The sequence below is a fragment of the Phacochoerus africanus genome, chromosome 2, assembly GCF_016906955.1.
Source record: "Phacochoerus africanus isolate WHEZ1 chromosome 2, ROS_Pafr_v1, whole genome shotgun sequence".
NCBI lineage: Eukaryota > Metazoa > Chordata > Mammalia > Artiodactyla > Suidae > Phacochoerus > Phacochoerus africanus.
In genome coordinates, this window is record NC_062545.1 from 25,515,098 (window position 1) to 25,532,871 (window position 17,774).

The window sequence follows — 17,774 nt, forward strand, 5'->3', positions numbered from 1 at the left end:
AATTTACCTCACTTTTCTCAGATGTAAGTCATGCTAATTCTAGAAATCAAAAATTCACTGATTTCGAGAGTATTAATAGCACTTATTTATATGCACCCCCATGCTGTAAAGATATATAATCAGCCATAACTATAAAAGTTTGGGTACCAATATGTCTATGATACGTGATATTTTGTTCCGATTCTTGTCCTAAAGGTCAGTTCTATGACATTGCCTTATTCATGCAACAGTCACATAATTGTGTTTAAATTCCCTGGGTGGGGTAGGAAGGATGTGATAAGTCGAAATGTCTGAGGTCAGGAGTCTTCCAGAGACCTCCCAGCCCAGGCGCTCCCTTTAGGGCCTCAGTACAGACAGGCAGATACAGCCACAAGGGGGACAGTAGACATGGGCCAAAGTGCACCGCCATGTCACAAGGCAACTCTACTACCTTTCAAGTAAACTGAAGAGGGAAGAAAGAGGCGTCCTACCTACTGCCATCAAAGGAGATCCCAAAAGAGCAGCAAGGGTACAGATAGGAACTGAATATTCCTGCTCAGACTATGGAAGGCATGAGTCGCAACAAGGACATTTGTTTATAATGCATCTCTAAGGAACGTTAAGGCAAAGAAATTCCCTATCTCATAGCGAGATTTCGCCCAGTGAGTGTCTTTTGAAAAGACACTTATGAATTCCTTTTCTCTGTGAGCTGCACTTGCCAAGCTGTGGTGGCGGGACTGCAGGGGTAGCGTGGAATCACAGCTCACGGTCCTGCTCCCGCCTGACTGTGAGCCTTGTTCCTGTAACCAAGCCCCAGGGCAACGAGCAGGTAGGAGTCTGGCAATTTGCATGAAGATTAGTTCATTCCCACAATAGGTTCCTGGGCCCTGCGGGGTCCTGTGCAAGCCCCTAATGGTACAACATGAGATAAGCCAGGGTGCCCGTTCCTCAAGGAGCTCAAAGTAAACCAGAGGAGGAGATCTAGAAGCTGAGAGTAGAGATGTCTTTCCTATTCATTCCAGTCCTTTGGATTATGTGTGAAGCTTCCTTTCACGCTCGGAAGGTCTACTGAATGCCTGCATGATAACTCAATCTTTTACCTTTTCAATAGTTTTCAGAACCACAGGGTAATTGTTGAGGAAATTGGTATATGTGTTCAACTGGCTTCCAAATTTTATGAATATATCTCCCACGCAGTGAGCGGGGCCCCATTCCTGTAGTCTGTCTCTGAGGTCCTCTAGAAAGTGCCTGCAATATGAGAAAAACGTGGCCATGAACTCTTGGCCAGTGGTAACCACTAAACTTAAAAAATAAAATAGTGGTCAGTCATTTAGGGCAGGGCTTTTGTCAAGTCCTTTCACCTTGACAAGGAGGCCGTACAGAGTCGGCAGGAAGGAGGAGATGGGAAGGGAGGAAGTGGTTCACTCTGGTGGAATCCCACCTCTTCCTCTTAATGCCTTGAGTCAGGACACAAGGCTGGCCTCCCCTGACTGTCCCCTTCCCACTTTGCCCCAGGGGACGGTTTCTTTCAACCCCCAGAGGAGAACACTTGACCCCCTTCAAGGGCTGAATGCCGTGGAGCCAAGGTTATCTCTCATTTAGCCAGCACGGACCTTGAAAACCCAGAGAGGCCAAGTTCATTCGATAGGACCTGGGCCCCCCCCTGAGCTAAGGGACTTGTTCTAAGTTACCCAGAGTGACTGGCAGAGAAGTGCAAGCTCAGTTTGTCTTACTTTATTTCCAATCCAAACAATCACTTTTCTCTCTCAACTGTTCTATACTCAAATCACATACTGTTGGAGTTCCCGTCGTAGCTCAGTAGTTAATGAATCTGACTAGGAACCATAAGGTTGTGGGTTCGATCCCTGGCCTTGCTCAGTGGCTTAAGGATCTGGAGTTGCCGTGAGCTGTGGTGTAGGCTGGCAGCTTCAGCTCCAATTAGACCCCTAGCCTGGGAACTTCCACATGCCGCAGGAAGCAGCCCTAGAAAAGGCAAAAAACAAAACAAAACAAAACAAAAACAAACAAACAAAAAAAAACAACCCCACATAGTTATTAAACTGACCCCCAGCCTCAGGTTCTCTAAGCAAAGTGTCCTAGTGACATGGTCCCATTAATATCCTCCACTTCCTTTCCCATTGCTCAACTAAACACTGCTGACTAAGGACAGCTCCATATGGCTCCCCTTTCCATTGTCTTTTGGGTAAAGGGTGTATTTATGAATATAGAATCTCAGGCCCTGGACTCTCCTCTTTGTACTGTAGCTGTGAGTTGAGGCAGGGATATGCCCCAAAAAGCATCACTAGAGGTCACAGCCCAATGTCAAGAAGCCTCTCTCTTCTGTGAGATGATCAGGCAGAGTCCCCAAGAAGGACAGAGAATGACTAAGCCCCTGTATAGCTTTTTTTTCTTTTCTTTTCTTTTTTTTTATGGCCGCATCTGTGGCATATGGAAGTTCCCAGGCTAGGAGATGAATGGGAGCCGCAGCTGCTGGCATACACTACCAGTGGTAGTCACTGCATCCAAGCTGCATCTGCGACCTACACTGCAGCTTACAGTAATGTCGGATCCTTAACCCACTGAGCGAGGCCAGGGATCAAACCTGTGTCCTCATGGATACTAGTTGGGTTCTTAACCCACTGAGCCTCAACAGGAACTCCCCTGTATAGCTTTTTGAAATAACTAAGTGTGGGTTCCTCCTACTGCAGAATGAATATTTCAAAAAATACCTATTTAGAGTTTACCTGTTAAGACATAAAATCCTCAGAATATCAGAGAAAATGATCTGGATATTTGCAGCGCTTAGGATTGCTCTGTTTGATGACAGTGCTGCTCTCAGTGGCTTTGCGTAAACATCTCTCACAATTTCTAGCATCTGCACATATTTTCTCTCACTCTGTAAGAGCTCCCTGACGATGCTGGTTCGCTTTTCGGCCGAGTCCAGCTGGAGCTTTCTCTCCTGCAGAACAGCATTAAGAGCTCGGAGGAAAAGCATAAGGACTCTTTCCAGGTTTACAGCCTCAGAAAAGCTGACAGTCAAAGGAGACAGAGAAATGATGTGTTGAGCAGTCAGGCAGTCACTCTGAGATTGCCCCTTTCTGGCTTATGATATGCAGGTTGAAGGGAACCTGGAGAGGGGAGAGGGAAGGACACTGCTGGCCATTGCATGTTCCCATTATCAGCCGAATAGGCCCTCACGTCCAGCCAGCCTAATGCCATAGCAGAGATGGGACTCTGACTCTTGGATCCTGAGGCAGGCAGACTGAGATTTGACTTTTATCCATCTCTATATCCAGATAGGTATCCTGTGTCAGTTACTAGCTGTTGGCTCTATGGTGATGAAAGACAGTCCTGCCTGGGTTGCCCGCTCTTTGCTTTCCTTCTCTTTTCCCCAGGGGTGTTTTGTTGGTTATCCCACAGACACAGAACAGAAATGAGCTAGGCCTCTCATCGTCAACTAACAGTCACTTGAGTTCTCACTGTGTGTCATGAAATACTGAAACTCATACTCTTCTTCTGTAACTAGGAAGAAGCACCTGTGGACCCATCTCTCCTGCTTCGTTAGGTTGCCAGATGTTCTATGTTATCTATATATCGAAGGCCTGTTTTATTTTTTAACGCAGAGGGGAAAGCCATACACTGGCGTAAGGAACTCCCACCCTGATATTAAGTGTGCTAGGTTTTTGTATGGAGAAATTGATTTTCCTTACTGGGACTAGGTAATTCTTTTCCTTATGTTTGTACTTTAGAAAAGTTGTAAAATTAGTATCTTTGCAATAGAAAGCAACTACCAACATCAAATCTTTAAATTGAATGTCTTTGTATTTGAGCTTAGAACAACTAAAGCTCTTAGAACACAATTTCCTCTTTTCCTTCCAGTCCTTTGTATGCCCTACACTGCCCCAAATAAAATATGGCAATACTAGCATGTAACACCATGTGATCCTCACCTGAAATAGGTCAACCATAATTTCATGAACTAAAATTAAAATGTAAAGGTGATTTAAGAGAAAAATTAGAAAATGTATTCTGGCTGAAACACTATAACACACGGTTCTTGGTTAAGTTTAACCTTTAAATCACGTGGTCTGTACAGAATGCCTATTTAGACATATCTGAGAAGTTAAAAAAATACATCTGTATCTCATTTGGCAGTTGTCTTATAGCCCGTATTATATTTTTATGTGTATTTACTTATTTTTAAAATATTGAATTTTATCTAATATTTATTATCATTTTGACTTAAGATTTCAGGTGTCAATGTCCAGTTATTATCTTAAAACCATTATTATTACTGCCAATAGTCAGGCTATGGCAACATGGTATTCGCTGCACTATGTAAGTACCCTCCTCCACAGTGCATCCTGGGGATGGGCAGGGTGTGCGTGAAGCCGGCCAGGAGGGTCGCCGATGCTCTGTGCACAGCAGGCGGACTGGCCCATGGTGCTGTGCGCCTGGCAAAGAGCCTGGGGCAGGGGGAGCTCCGCGCCGCAGGATTCGAGGATTCAGGATTCTTTCTCTGCCTGCTGTCTAACCTTAGGGAAATCATTTGAAGTTGTCAGACCTGACCTCCTCCTCCGCAAAATGTGGGTTCTAACATCTGCCTTACAGAATTCCGAGGATGAAACAGGATCATAAGTGTGGACACACGGGGCAGAAGCGCCGTCAGCACGCACGCGCTGTGCATTGCGGCAGGCAGCGCAGGACCAAGCCTCTGACGGTCCACGTCCTTCCACACACTACCTTTCCTAGAGGGTGAGGCAGAAACCTAAAATTTATTGATTACACTCAGCGTTTGAAGGCAGACCATAGATGGTAGGTAAGTTAGAAACGATGAACTTTCATGTCCGTGTCATTTTCTTTAAATGCCGACCTTGTGTCTTATTAGAAAAACGTGGAGTAGCCCAGAGAGGGCTCTTGCCCTGGAGATGTTAAACCTCCAACCTCTTAACTCAGCTTCTTTTTAGGCCAGGACTTATTCAAAAGAAAAATCCGGAGTTCCCATCCTGGCACAGAGGAAACAAATCCGACTAGGAACCACGAGGTTGCAGGTTTGATCCCTGGCCTCTGTCCGTGGGTAAAGGATCCAGCCTTGTGTAGGTCGCAGTTGTGGCTCAGATCTTTCATTGCTGTGGCTGTGGTGTAGGCCTGCAGCAACAGCTCCAATTAGACCCCTAGCCTGGGAACCTCCATATGCTAGGGGTGCAGCCATAAAAGGACAAAAGACAAAAAAAAAAAATCCACTGGCTGGATTTTCCCCCAGTTATGTATAGTTGGGGTTCCCCTCCCCCAAGGGAAACGTTCAAGAAAATAAAAGAATTCATCAGAATAAAGGCTGACTTGTTTTGTTTTGTTTTGGTCAGGAGCAAAATAAATAGAAAATTCTCATTATGTAATGAATTGGCTTACCAGCTTAACCACCAACTCAAAATTTGGGTCATTTTGCTGAGACTTGATTTTGCATCCTGAGGATTGTCTTCTGTAACATTTCTCTCCTGAGGGTTAAATGCAGGCGGGTTATTTGGAAGCAGGCCCTGGGGTGTCTAAATGCCCTGTCGGTGCTAAGCCCAACAGGAGGATCTCAGTAGCTTCTGCCTTCAGCCCTAACCACAGTGTTCCCTGGACACAATGAATTAAGCACTTGATAAATGTGATGCTCTCTCAAATTTTATGTTAAAAAAAATAATAACCTTTGCTTCCTAGGAACTGATTATACTTGAGACACTAAATTCAGGACAGCTCCCTTTTCCCCTGGGAGTCAGGGGAGAGATCCTACTATTGAGCAGCTCCTCGTAGACTTAGGGATCCCACACTGTGCTTGGGATTTGGGCCTCTGCCTCAGCTCTGCTCTGTCACTTGTATGCGGAGGGCAAATAAGTTAGCTTGTTTTTAAGATGCCAGAAGAAAAATCTCACTGCACTTTATAAAATTCACCTCTTTTTTCAGCTAAAGAAAATGTGTCATCATATGCCATTTCTAGATCGGTTGCCATGTTTAAATATGGTTCTTTTTTTTTTTTTTTTTTTTGGTAAAGCAAGAGAGATTTATTAAGGCATTAGAGGGGGACAGGCTGAGCTCAAGATGGCACCAGCCTAAATATGGCTCATTCTTTCTTCATTTTCCTTGTTAGCTGTTCTTGTGGCTTCCCTATAATTTAGTGTATTTAAAAAAAAATAGCCGCCCTGCTGCCTGCAGCATCCCAGGGTTCACCCCAGCAATGGAACAGTGGTCCCATGTTTGTATTAAGAGCTAATGAGGATTAATGGTCACTGCCACTGTCCTGTCTAGTCAAAGATAAAACTACCCACGGCAAACCCCCTGATATCTAGGACTGAAACTGGAAGAAAAACACCAATTTGTTACCAAGAATCCTTTGACTTTACTCAGGCAAAAATGAATTTTTCTTTTGTACCTGCAAGCATCCCTTATGGCTACCTAAAGCCTTTGTATAAGAGCCTGGTCCCCGAACTGCATGCAGCCAGCTGGCTTCTCTGGGCTAATGGGCACCCCACCTGAGCCTGAGTGTTTCACCACTGCTCCACTGGGTTCTGTTGGCCATTTCTTTTGCCCTCCCCATTTGTGACTGCCCAGGTCTATATGCCTTTCATTCTGCTGAGCAAGTTTGGGGCAGCTTGGCAGAGGAGACGCTGCCACCAGCCACCCTCCTCGTTTGCCCACCCCTCACTGTGCTGTCCTCTATAGCTGCTTGACAAAGACCCAGAAATCTCGTTAATAGGGCCACACGTGATTTACCTGCTAGGGGGGCCTTACAAGTCTACTCCTACTAACAGTCATGTGACTTTGTGTTGGGGGCTGTATCCCAAGGCTTCAGTCATCAAAGACAGGTGATTTTTCAATGGGCATAAAATGGCATTTTCATAGAAATCAGCTCTCTGAATGACAATGCAGTTTTCAGTGCTTCCTGAATCCTGAGTATTTTGCTTAATGGAGAATGTATGGATTCTGAATATAGTACTTGTGAAATTTTTTCTTGCCTAAAGAACTTCAAATCCACTTTTTTTTTTCTTTTATGAATTTGAGTCTCAACTTAGAAAAAAAAAAGCAACTGATTTTAGTTTCACAAAAAAAAGTTTCCTGGACTGCAAATGAAGGGAAAAAAAATCTTTTTTGGGGTTATCTCAGGCCTCCCCTGAATAAATGGCATGCAGAATGCAAGTGTCCAGTTCTCCCCCCAACAGCCAAACTCCCATGAGCGTGGTGCCACATGTGCTTTTAAGAGGGTAAATGTTACATTACGAAACTAAAAAATACCCCTTTTTAATAATAATCTGTGAAAATGAAGTTCTTAGGAGAAACTACAAGTTGAAAGCTTTCCAGGCAGAACTGTCATTATCATTATTGTTGATGAACTTCTTAAGCACGTATGTCTACCTCTGCAGTAGCGCTGTGGCATCAACTTTACCTTTATGAATAAACTGCACGTTGCCTTTGGGTCATGTTTTGTTAGAATAACATTTCCTTCAAAATCTTTGCTCTTTTCATTACATTTCTTCAGCAGAAAATACGACAAAAATTCCAGAGGTTTGTCCTGAAAAATTCACCCCCCCGCAAAAAAAGAATTCATATTTAAAATACAGGTCAGCCAAAGTGCAGCAAAAAAGGGAAAACATTTTTAGTAGAGTTTTCAACTTCTTACCTAATTAATTGACAAGTCCGGAAAACAAAGTAGCTATTATTCAATTCGAGTCTGTCCCAGGGGCTTTCTAGCTAATCTTGGTTCTCAGCTCTTGTCACACTCCACTTAGCATGCCAAGGTCTTGTGGGAGGGTCTCAAGATCATCCAAACTGAAGTGGCCCCCACCAGCCTCTTAGCCAAATGAGGAAAGGGGACAGGACGACTCTGTTGTCTTGGAGGAGGCCTGGGGGAGAGGCCCCAGCAGCGCAATTCCTGGGAGAACACCCGGTGAGACTCCCTAATTTGGTTCCCCCCCAAGCTGTAGGTTTGGGCACCACCGAAATTATATCACACGAGGTTATTTTAAAATAATTCAGTGGTAATAAGTACCACGAACCTACACCAAACACGTTTAATGATTCCTTGGTGTTTGGAGACATGCAGAGCATTTCAGGGCCCCTGGATCATCCCTGATTATATTATCAGCAAATTTCCCCTGGGCCTGTATTACTGGGATGGCCGAGGGGCCGGCCAGTGCGCTGAGATGCTGAGTCGTCAGAGAAGAAAAACATGGCTTCCCGCAACTCCTCAGGCTCCACACGGGTCCGCTAACCCCAGCGATGTCTGGGGTTAACCCAGGAAGCCGAGCAGAAACCACAATAGGTCGGGACAGAGTGTCCAGAGATGCTGTTAAAATCACCCAAAATAGAGTTACTACAGTGGGAGGGAAGGATGTGAGAATTTTTCCTTGGGAAGCTAGAGACCTCATAAAGCATCAGGTGTGTTAATGCCATCTTTATTCCTGTCCTGGTCTCAGCTGCCCCTGAACTGAGCACTGCATACAACTGTCCCTTTGTATCCACGGGTGACTGGCTCAGGACGTCTGCAGAGACCAAAATTCTTGGATACTCAAGTCTCTTGTGTAAAATGGTGTGCAGCACTTGCATATAACCTAGTGCATCCTCCCATATACTTTAAATCATCTCTCAGTTACTTATAGTACCTAGTACAATGTAAATAGCTCTCAGGCCAAATTCAAGTTTGCTTTGTGGAACTTTCTGGAATTTTTTTCCCGGATATTTTCAACATGTTGGACTCTGAGGATGCAGAACCCATGGGTGTGGAAATGCACAGATATGTAGGGCTGACTGTGTTTTATTTTCCTATAGCCTTGCTATGGTCTCAGGGCAGAGTATGTTCTGTACACTGCCCCTCCTCCCTGGGTCCTGGTATGTGGGTGACTTCTGGAAAAGCATTCAAGATTTGCTTCTGATGAAAATGCATCTTCAGGCTTTCCTCATGCTTATCCCCAACCAAATCTCCGATTTGCTTCTGTTCTCTTGGCGTTCTCTTTCCCTTCCTAACTAGCTTCCCCTACCTTTTGTCTTTTTCTTTGGCTGTGCCTGTGGCATGTGGAAGTTCCCAGGCCAAGGACTGAACACACACCACAGCAGAAACCCCAGCTGCTGCAATGACAACACCGGATCCTTAACCTGATGTACCACAAGGAAACTCTGGCCTTCATATTTTTATATCTGGTTTCACACTTTCTCAGTTTTTCTGCCATAATTGTTGTTAACTGTTGAATAATGTTTATGTGAAGTATAAATCCACTAAATGTGTTTTTTTAAATTTACTTCTGACTGAAATTAATCACAAGACAGAAAACAGTGCATTGTGTAACTGACTTTAAATAACCAGGAAGATTTTCCTATATGTCTATTTGAATAGCTAATACATCTTGGGTTTGGAATCTCAGTGACTTTTTTTTCATAAATGGATGCAGTTTCTCTGAGGAATTGTATCCCAAAAAGATAAACTGGTAAAAGAAAATAATAAATGCAAACTAAAAATTTATTTATAAATTGGGGTTTTCATAGTTTGTTTTATTCAAAGGAACACTTACAGAATTTTCTTGTGAAAGTTCTGTCAATCCATCTGCCAGAGCTTGTGCAATTTCTTGGTTATTCAGAATGTGAGCCATACCCATGGTATCAAATATAAATTGCCCTGTAAATAGAAGGTCATATGCACTGTACTTAATTTATGTAGGAGATGTGATCAAGAGGAAAATGCAGTCCTCTAAGTTGCTTGTTAGTGAAAAAAATGCAGAGAATAAAAATTCTATTACTCGAGGAGGATTATCTACTAAGATAAAATATAAAATGAGTAAGAGCATCTAAATGTAGTACCCCACCCTGACAAAGCTGGTATTGAATGAAATCTATAAATTGGACCCGGGAAAAAATGTGAAAATAAACCTTATAAAGTTTCGATTCTGAACTCTATCAAAAATTCTTGGAGTTCCCATCACAGCTCAGCAGAAATGAAACCAACAAGTATCCATGAGGATGTGGATTTGATCCCTTGACCTGCTCAGTGGGTTAAGGATCCAGCATTGTTATGAGCAGTGATGTAGGTCAGAGACATGGCTTGGATCCCAAATTAAATATTTTAGACAGAAAATAAGTTGAACTTAATTATAGAACAATTTAAGTAAAGGATTCTGTGGTCTAGGAGATGGTTAATTGGGATGCAGATGCTTAACTTTTAGAGCAAATTATAGGGGGAAGGGATAGAGCTCTCTGGTTTAGCAAACAACAGATTTTATCTAGGTAAATAATAGGCTGATTTAGAATTGATAAGATGGTAACATTTGAAACCAAACACTAGCTTCAGCATTTTGTAGATGAATAAATTTGCTCATGGTGGGAATTCATGACATTTGAAAAGAGATATGAAGAACAAAGAGAATAAAGTTTTACCAATGAACTTTAATCCACTTGTGCATTCCTAAACTTGAGTTTACTCTGGATGTGTAACAAGCTTCATAGTTAATCTGCCACAGAAGTAGCAAGGACTTCTTACCTATCATCCTGCCACTGATATTCTTCTTCAAGTCCTTGAAGAGAGGACTTAATTGTTTCCTTACTGATTTCAAGGTGTCTTCCAGAAAGTCGGTGAGGTTGGACCATGCCTGCAGCTTTGCTTCGCTGAAATAGATGGAAGGGGGCGCCCTTTCCCACGGTCGTCCCAGCCAGTCACTAAGAACTGACATTATTTTCTCCGTTTATTATCGCAGACTTAAGCTCAGAGGAAAGAATTCTTCTCGGTTATAGTACAAAAAACCCCCCAACCCTTAATTGTATTTATCTCATGCTTATCATCCTTTCTCATTAGAAAACTAGGATATGGAGTTCCTGCCATGGCTCAGGGGTAATGAACACAACTATTATCCATGAGGACTGGGGTTCAATCCCTGGCCTTGCTCGGTTAAGGATCCAGAGTTGCCAAGAGCTGTTGCAGATGCAGCTCAGATCTGGCGTTGCAGAGGCTGTGGTGTAGGCTGGCAGCTATAGATTGGATTCAACCCCTAGCCCGGAAACTTCCATATGCTATAGTGCAGCCCTAGAAAGAAAGAAAGAAAAAGAGGAAGGAAGGAAGGAAAGAAGGGAGGAAGAAAAGGGGGAGGGAGGGAGGAAGGAAGAAAGAAAGAGAGGAAGGAAGGAAGGGAGACACCCATAGTCTGCTTTCAAAGGTAAAATTAGAAATTCAAATAGGATTCAGTGAATAACTTTAAATGCTTCTCTATTCTGATAGGTAAGGTGGACATGTGATACTGTATTTGAAATCAAAATTAAATAGCTGCAGGATTTTTGTGTCAGAAAGCAGATTAGACATCCAAGTAGGAATATACTATTTAGTGTTTGCATCCTAAAACTAAAAATACAGGAACGCCCCACTCTGCCTGGTTTCCCCATCACGTCATCCATCATGTCATCCAAAGTCATTCTCATGGCAGCCAATCCCCTATCTTTCTTACATCATGTCAAGTTGCTCTCTCTATGTATGTCTCTACATGATGGTGCTGGGTGCTTCGGAAAGTTTCTCTCCTTGAAGATCAATGACTGAATACCTTGGCCAAGTGAAATCTGATTTTCTGTCCTAAATGGATAGATTGATTGTTCTTCATCCATTTGTGCTAACAAATGTGCAAGTATTTATCACATGTTCTTTTAGAAGGAGAAGAAGAAGAGTGGGAGAGGGAGGATGGACAGGAGTGAGAGGAGACAGAGGAGGAGAAAAGGAAGAAAACCTATTTTATAAAGAGGAGTGTCTGCAACCTCTTTGTGAGGCTGATTCGTCTCTGCCCAGGGCCAAATATGCCCTCATTTGGTGATGTTGCTATATAAACTAAAATTAACAGGAGCCTTCTGCTACAAAACTATATTAGGTCAATGTGGTTTTTGTTGTATCTACATCGAATCTCCCCCCCCCCCCCCCGCAAGTTTTCCAATCATGCCAGCTTTCATCAGCCTTGAAAGACCCTTGGCATTCAGGATTACAGAGGTAATGCTTTATATAGTTTCTGCATCATGTTTTATAAGAAGTGAGGGAGTTTTAAAAGGGAAAAGGATTAGCATTATGGTAGCAAAGCAATTTGACTCGCTCATGCATCAGCCAATGCCAGATTTGGATCCAATAGTTGCAGCTTTAGTATCAAAATGGAACTTTGCTTTCAGGTGTATTTCATCTCCTTTTCCTCTCAGATAATGCTATTGAAATAGAACTTGAGCCAGCCCCTTCACTCTCTCTTTGTAGCTGCATTACATTTTTCCAAATGAAAGTGCATTCATTATGTTTTACTAAGAAAAACTGTTCTTTGTACTTATTCCCCTGGATCAGTTACTCTACATCTTTGTTTAACTGTTAAAGCTGATGTTTCAATAGAGTTTTGCAAATGATAATTTGAAGCAAATATTTGTAAAAATAATCCCCTTGTAAGCAAATGACTGAGTGATGAGAAATGACCTAGTTTGGGACAAGACAGCCTTCCTTCAGAGGCATGAAAGGCAGTAATCGACTTCGCCAGAACCTGAGTTATTAGCTGTATTTTGTCCTTGGTGATCCTGGAGTTGGTAGGTGTTATTGGGGCCGGTCAGCACCCATATACACTTACTGTGTTGGTATGAGCCAGTTGCAATCCCAGCAGGGGCGGTAAATAACGTGCCAGTTAGTTGAGACAGCTGAGAAAGAACTTCTATTCCTGCCTCTGCACAGCCAAAAATACTTTCATTAGTTTACTCACAGGTTTTACCATGAACAGTTAAGTATTCCTTAAGAGCGCTAATGAGCTGGCCAAGAAAGGCCCCTTGTAGGGCTTGTCTTCAGTTCAAATCCCTCGTGGAAAAATCCATCAAACACTTTACAGTTTGGCCCTAAGCACTGAAGTCCAGACACTTAGTTCATGAGGACTGACAACAGGGTGGAGAAAGAGGTGTGAAGGTTGACCTGGTGCTTCTTTTAAAATTGGAATACTCGGAGTTCCCGTCGTGGCGCAGTGGTTAACGAATCCGACTAGGAACCATGAGGTTGTGGGTTCGGTCCCTGCCCTTGCTCAGTGGGTTAACGATCCGGCGTTGCCGTGAGCTGTGGTGTAGGTCGCAGACGCGGCTCGGATCCCGCGTTGCTGTGGCTCTGGCGTAGGCTGGCGGCTACAGCTCCGATTCAACCCCTAGCCTGGGAACCTCCATATGCCGCGGGAGCGGCCCAAGAAATAGCAACAACAACAACAACAAAAAAAGACAAGAGACCAAAAAAAAAAAATTTGGAATACTCAGGGCAAAGACAGAGAAAAGTCTGCATATATTTTCTAAAGCAGTCTGACTCAAAGGAGGAGTCTCATTGTAAGAGATTACACTTAAAACTGTTAAACACACGATGGAATACAGTGGTCACGTTTTAGCATTAATTTCATCCCTTCCTCAGTGACACAGCATATAGATTAAAACACTTCAAATGAAACTAACATATTGGGCAATATATTTTAATTCTTAGTGATCCAGGAATAAATGGTCACTCCAAATTGCTTCAGTTGCCTACAACAAGGTGGCAGTGGCTGAAAGGTTGGGATGTCACTCACTGGTATCTAATGTTTTCACCAACAAATAGATCAGTGAAATCGAAGAGAGTCAATAAGTGTACCTCCACATATATAAATTAATTTTACAAAGATGTAAATGAAAGCCACTGGGAAAGGATGGTCTTTACAACGAATGGTGCTGAAACAATTTGATAGGCACATGTATTAAAAAAAACAAAAAACAAAAAACAAACTTCAGTTTGTACCTTGAATTCTATTTAAAAATAAATAAATGAGATGGATCACAAATCTGAATGTCAAACTTAAGACTATAAACAATTTAGGAGAAAACATAGAAGCAACTTTTAGGTAAAGGTTAGGTAAAGAATTTTAAGACATCAAAAGCATGATTTAAAAAAGATTGATAAATTTGACTTTATTAAAATTTAAAATTTCTTGTTTTCAAAAGAAACTGTTCAGAGAAGGAAAAGATAAGCATAAACTAGGATAAAATATTTGCAAATCACTTTTCCAGAGTGTTCAAAGATCTCTCAGTAAAAATGAAAACAAACAAACGAAAATCCTAATTTTTACAATAAGCAAAGATTTGCAGAGACACTTCACCAAGGAAGAAAAATAAGCACATGGAAAGATGCTTAGCATCAGTAATTATTAGAGAAAATGCAAATTAAAACCACAAGGAGGTACCACTACATAGCCACTTGAATGGCTCAAATAAGAAAACTGACTCAGGAGTGTTGGGCAGCTGGAGTTCTCATCTACTGCTAGTGGTAATATAAAATGGTACAACCGCTTTGGAAAACAGTTGAGCTGTTTTTGTTTGTTTGTTTTTAAGTTAAACATACACCTATCATATGACCCTGTCATTCCACCAAGAGAAGTGAAAGGATGTGTTCTCAGCAGCTTCACTTCTAAATGCCAAAACCTAAAAAGAACTCAAATATCTATCAACAGGTAAGTGGATAAACAAATTGTGATATATCTGTACAATATAATCATTCCCAACAGTAAAAAGGAATGAACCACTGATACCAGCATGAAGTTGATGAATCTAATTATTTGGAGTGAAGGAATCCTGACCAAAAAAAGAATGCACTCTGTATGATTCCAATTATGGAGAATTCTATACAATGCAAACAAACATATCACAAGATCAGTGGTGGCCTCAGTTTGGAGTGGAGAAGTGGAGAGAGAAATTGCAAAGTGGCAAGACGAAACGGGCATGATAAATATGTTCGTTATCTCGAATGTTTTATGATGTCACATGGTGTGACATGTCAAAATTTATCAAACTACACATTTTAAATACTGTATATCAACTGTACCTTAATAAAGCTATTTAAAATTTTAAAGAAATGCAAAAAAAAAAAAAAGAGAGCGAGCTAAGCTTTAGGTTTCTGGCTTATGCAGTAACAGGTACATGAGGCTACCTTAAGTGAGGAATCCTGGGGAAGGAGCTGGCTTGTGCTGGGAGGCAATCAAGAGTTTGTTTCAGGTGTGTGAACACTGAGATGCCTATTCACCACGCAAAACTAAACACCCACATAAAAGCTAGATATGAGCCTGCAGCTCAGCGATTTCAGGGTCAAAAAGCTGGGGGGTCTTCAGCCTACAGACTGAATTCAGAGTCGTAGAATAGATGGGACTTCCTAAGAATGTAGTCATGGAAAGAAGGGAGCCCTGGATTAAGCCCAGCATTCATTTTGAGGTCTCCCAGAGGAGGAGGAGCCAGCAAAAGAGACTGAGAAGAAGCCACTGAGGTCGGAGGAAAACAAGGAGAGGGTGGGATTAGGGAAACCAAGCAAAGAAGAGAGTCTCGAGGAGTGATCATCTGCCTCAAACGCCACTGAGGAGTCAAGGCGAGGTGAGGGCGGAGAAGGGACCACAGGATTTGGCCACACGGGAGTCACTTATAGTCTCCCCAAAGTGGCTCCAGTACAGGGAGACCACTTGGAGGAGCTTGAGGAGTAACTGAGAGGTGAGGAGGGTGGAGGCAGTCAGCCAGCAGATGACTCTCCACGTGTGGCTTCGGGATCAACAGCATCGGGTCCACCTGGAACTTGTTAGACATACAAAGTCTCAGCCCCCACACCAGACCTCCTGCATGTGAACGGCTACAAGACCTCTAGGTGAGTCAAATACAGACACAAATTTTGAGAACCACTGGTATAGTCAACTCAAAAATTGGTGAGAGAGGAGTTTCCACGTGGATCAGCAGTAATGAGCCCGACTAGTATCCATGAGGATACCGGTTCGATCCCTGGACTCACTCAGTGGGTTCAGGATCTGGCATTGACGTGAGCTGCCGTGTAGGTTGCAGACACAGCTCGGACCCGGCATTGCTGTGACTGTGGTGGAGGCCAGCAGCTGCAGCTCTAATTCGACCCTGAGCGTGGGAACTTCCACATGCTGTGGGTGGGACCCTAAAAAGACCAAAAAAAAAAAAAATGGTGAGAGCAAGTTTAAGGTCTCTCTCTTTTTAGGAGGGGGAAGGAGAGGGAGGAGCTACTACAGGTGTTCTTCATTTGATAGGAATAACCCAATAAAGGAGAGGATTGAGGCTGTGGGAGGGGGTCTGAGTATAGGAATGAAGTCTGGGGAAGGTGAAAGGCGATGGGATGCAGCTTCCAAGCGGAGTGGTTGATCTTCGATTTGAGCAGGAGTACTTCTTCCATCATAACAGAAGGGAAGACGGAATGAAGGTAGGGTGGGGGAGGTGGTGGGTAGGGTGATGGGAAGTAAATCAAGGAGTTTCCTTGGGGAAGTAAAAAGTAAACAAGTGAGAGGGTTATTGACAGAACGACTAAAGAGGAGGAGGCATGACCTAAGTCATCTCAGAGTGCAATTTACCAAGGAAATGGTAAAGCAGGGGGACTGCTGGGGTGGTGGGACCCCATGTGATATTTATGCCATTAAAGTTCGGTCAGAACAGTTGTGTTACTCTTTCCAGCGGTCTCCGGCTGCATAGCTTATGCAGATGGTGGTGTTTTAAACCAGCACTGGAGAAAAAGTAACAGAAGTTCAGATTCTTTGCAGGAAGGTAACGATAATGACCAATCGTTCAGTGCAGGTTTAACGAGGGAGCAGCCGAGGTCTAAGGCAAGGCCTTAGAGAGGGAAAGAGGGGGAGTGTGTGGATTGAAGATCTTCAGGCAAAGAAGGACAGAGTGGGAATATCTGAGGACATAGTTTGAAAGCGGTTCTCAGACAGACAGATGCTTGAGATCAGGATTTCAGAGGTGATACAGCTGCCAGGGCTGACGAGTTTAGGAGCAAATGCCTGAAGGGGTGGAAGATTTTTGCCTGAGAAGCCAGTGTCTTCTGACTGAACCAGGAGCTTGGTGGTTCATCCAAGTGGAAATTGATAAGAAATTCAGGGATGACTTTGGAGTCCAGAATGGCAGTGGAAAATCTATTTTAAGGACTATTAAGTTTCACTTAAGATGATTTTTATGTCACCAAACCTGTTGTTCTTTTCCTTTTGTCCTTATTCTCTCGGCCTTGCAGTAGTTTCTCACATTCTTTTTTTCCCTACTAAAAATGTTGTCTTGCTCTCATTATTAAAGTAATACTAGTTCACAACAGAAAGTTGAGGCAAAGGAAAGGGAAGGATCCCGCATGTGTACACGTACCTGTTTGGTTTTAAATTTTAAATTTTCTCCTCTGATCTACAAGTGTCTGAGTTCTGAAACCTTCACTTTGTAACGTAAAATACTACCTTATGAACCATTGTATGTGACAAGTTGAAACATAGTATGCATTATTCTGTGGACATAGCAAGGCTACTGTCTTATCCGTCATTTCCTCAGTTACATGCATTGTTTTTGTCCTTAGGAGCAGGGTCTAATTCCCATTGGTTGCTCTCAAGATGTTTTATCCTCCTCAGAGAGACCTATGTCTCTTTCTTTATGTGCCAAGGATTTTCATTCATGCATTGTAACTGCATTGCTCAATGTTTTATAATTGTCTGAAACATCCTGACTATTGGCCTATATTTACCCTAGGTCTAATTATATGTATGACATTTATTTTCACTTGTGTTGAATATGTATTCTTTGGGTTCTTCCAAGATTTTATAATTTTAGTAGCAATAAAATTATGTATCTAATTGCTTAAAAAAAAAGGGAAGGGGAAACTCACCCGTCTTACCCAACTATTGTTAGCATGCTGGTACACATCCTTCCAACCACCCCCCGCCACACCGTCACCCCCACATACACAGGCTCTAAACACTGGGATCACACCATCCATAATCTTTGTAACCTACTCTTTTCAA

At 42.7% G+C, this 17,774-nt stretch overlaps 1 protein-coding gene across 1 annotated transcript in view; it reads right to left on the reverse strand.

Moving 5' to 3' along the window:
• ECT2L (epithelial cell transforming 2 like) overlaps positions 1-17,774 on the reverse strand; it is a 75,945-nt gene that overhangs the window by 13,779 nt on the left and 44,392 nt on the right. The window contains 7 exon segments of the mRNA XM_047770094.1: positions 1,080-1,227; positions 2,724-2,938; positions 5,389-5,423; positions 5,426-5,474; positions 9,522-9,625; positions 10,484-10,666; positions 12,576-12,668. Coding sequence (XP_047626050.1) covers positions 1,080-1,227; positions 2,724-2,938; positions 5,389-5,423; positions 5,426-5,474; positions 9,522-9,625; positions 10,484-10,666; positions 12,576-12,668 — 827 coding nt within the window.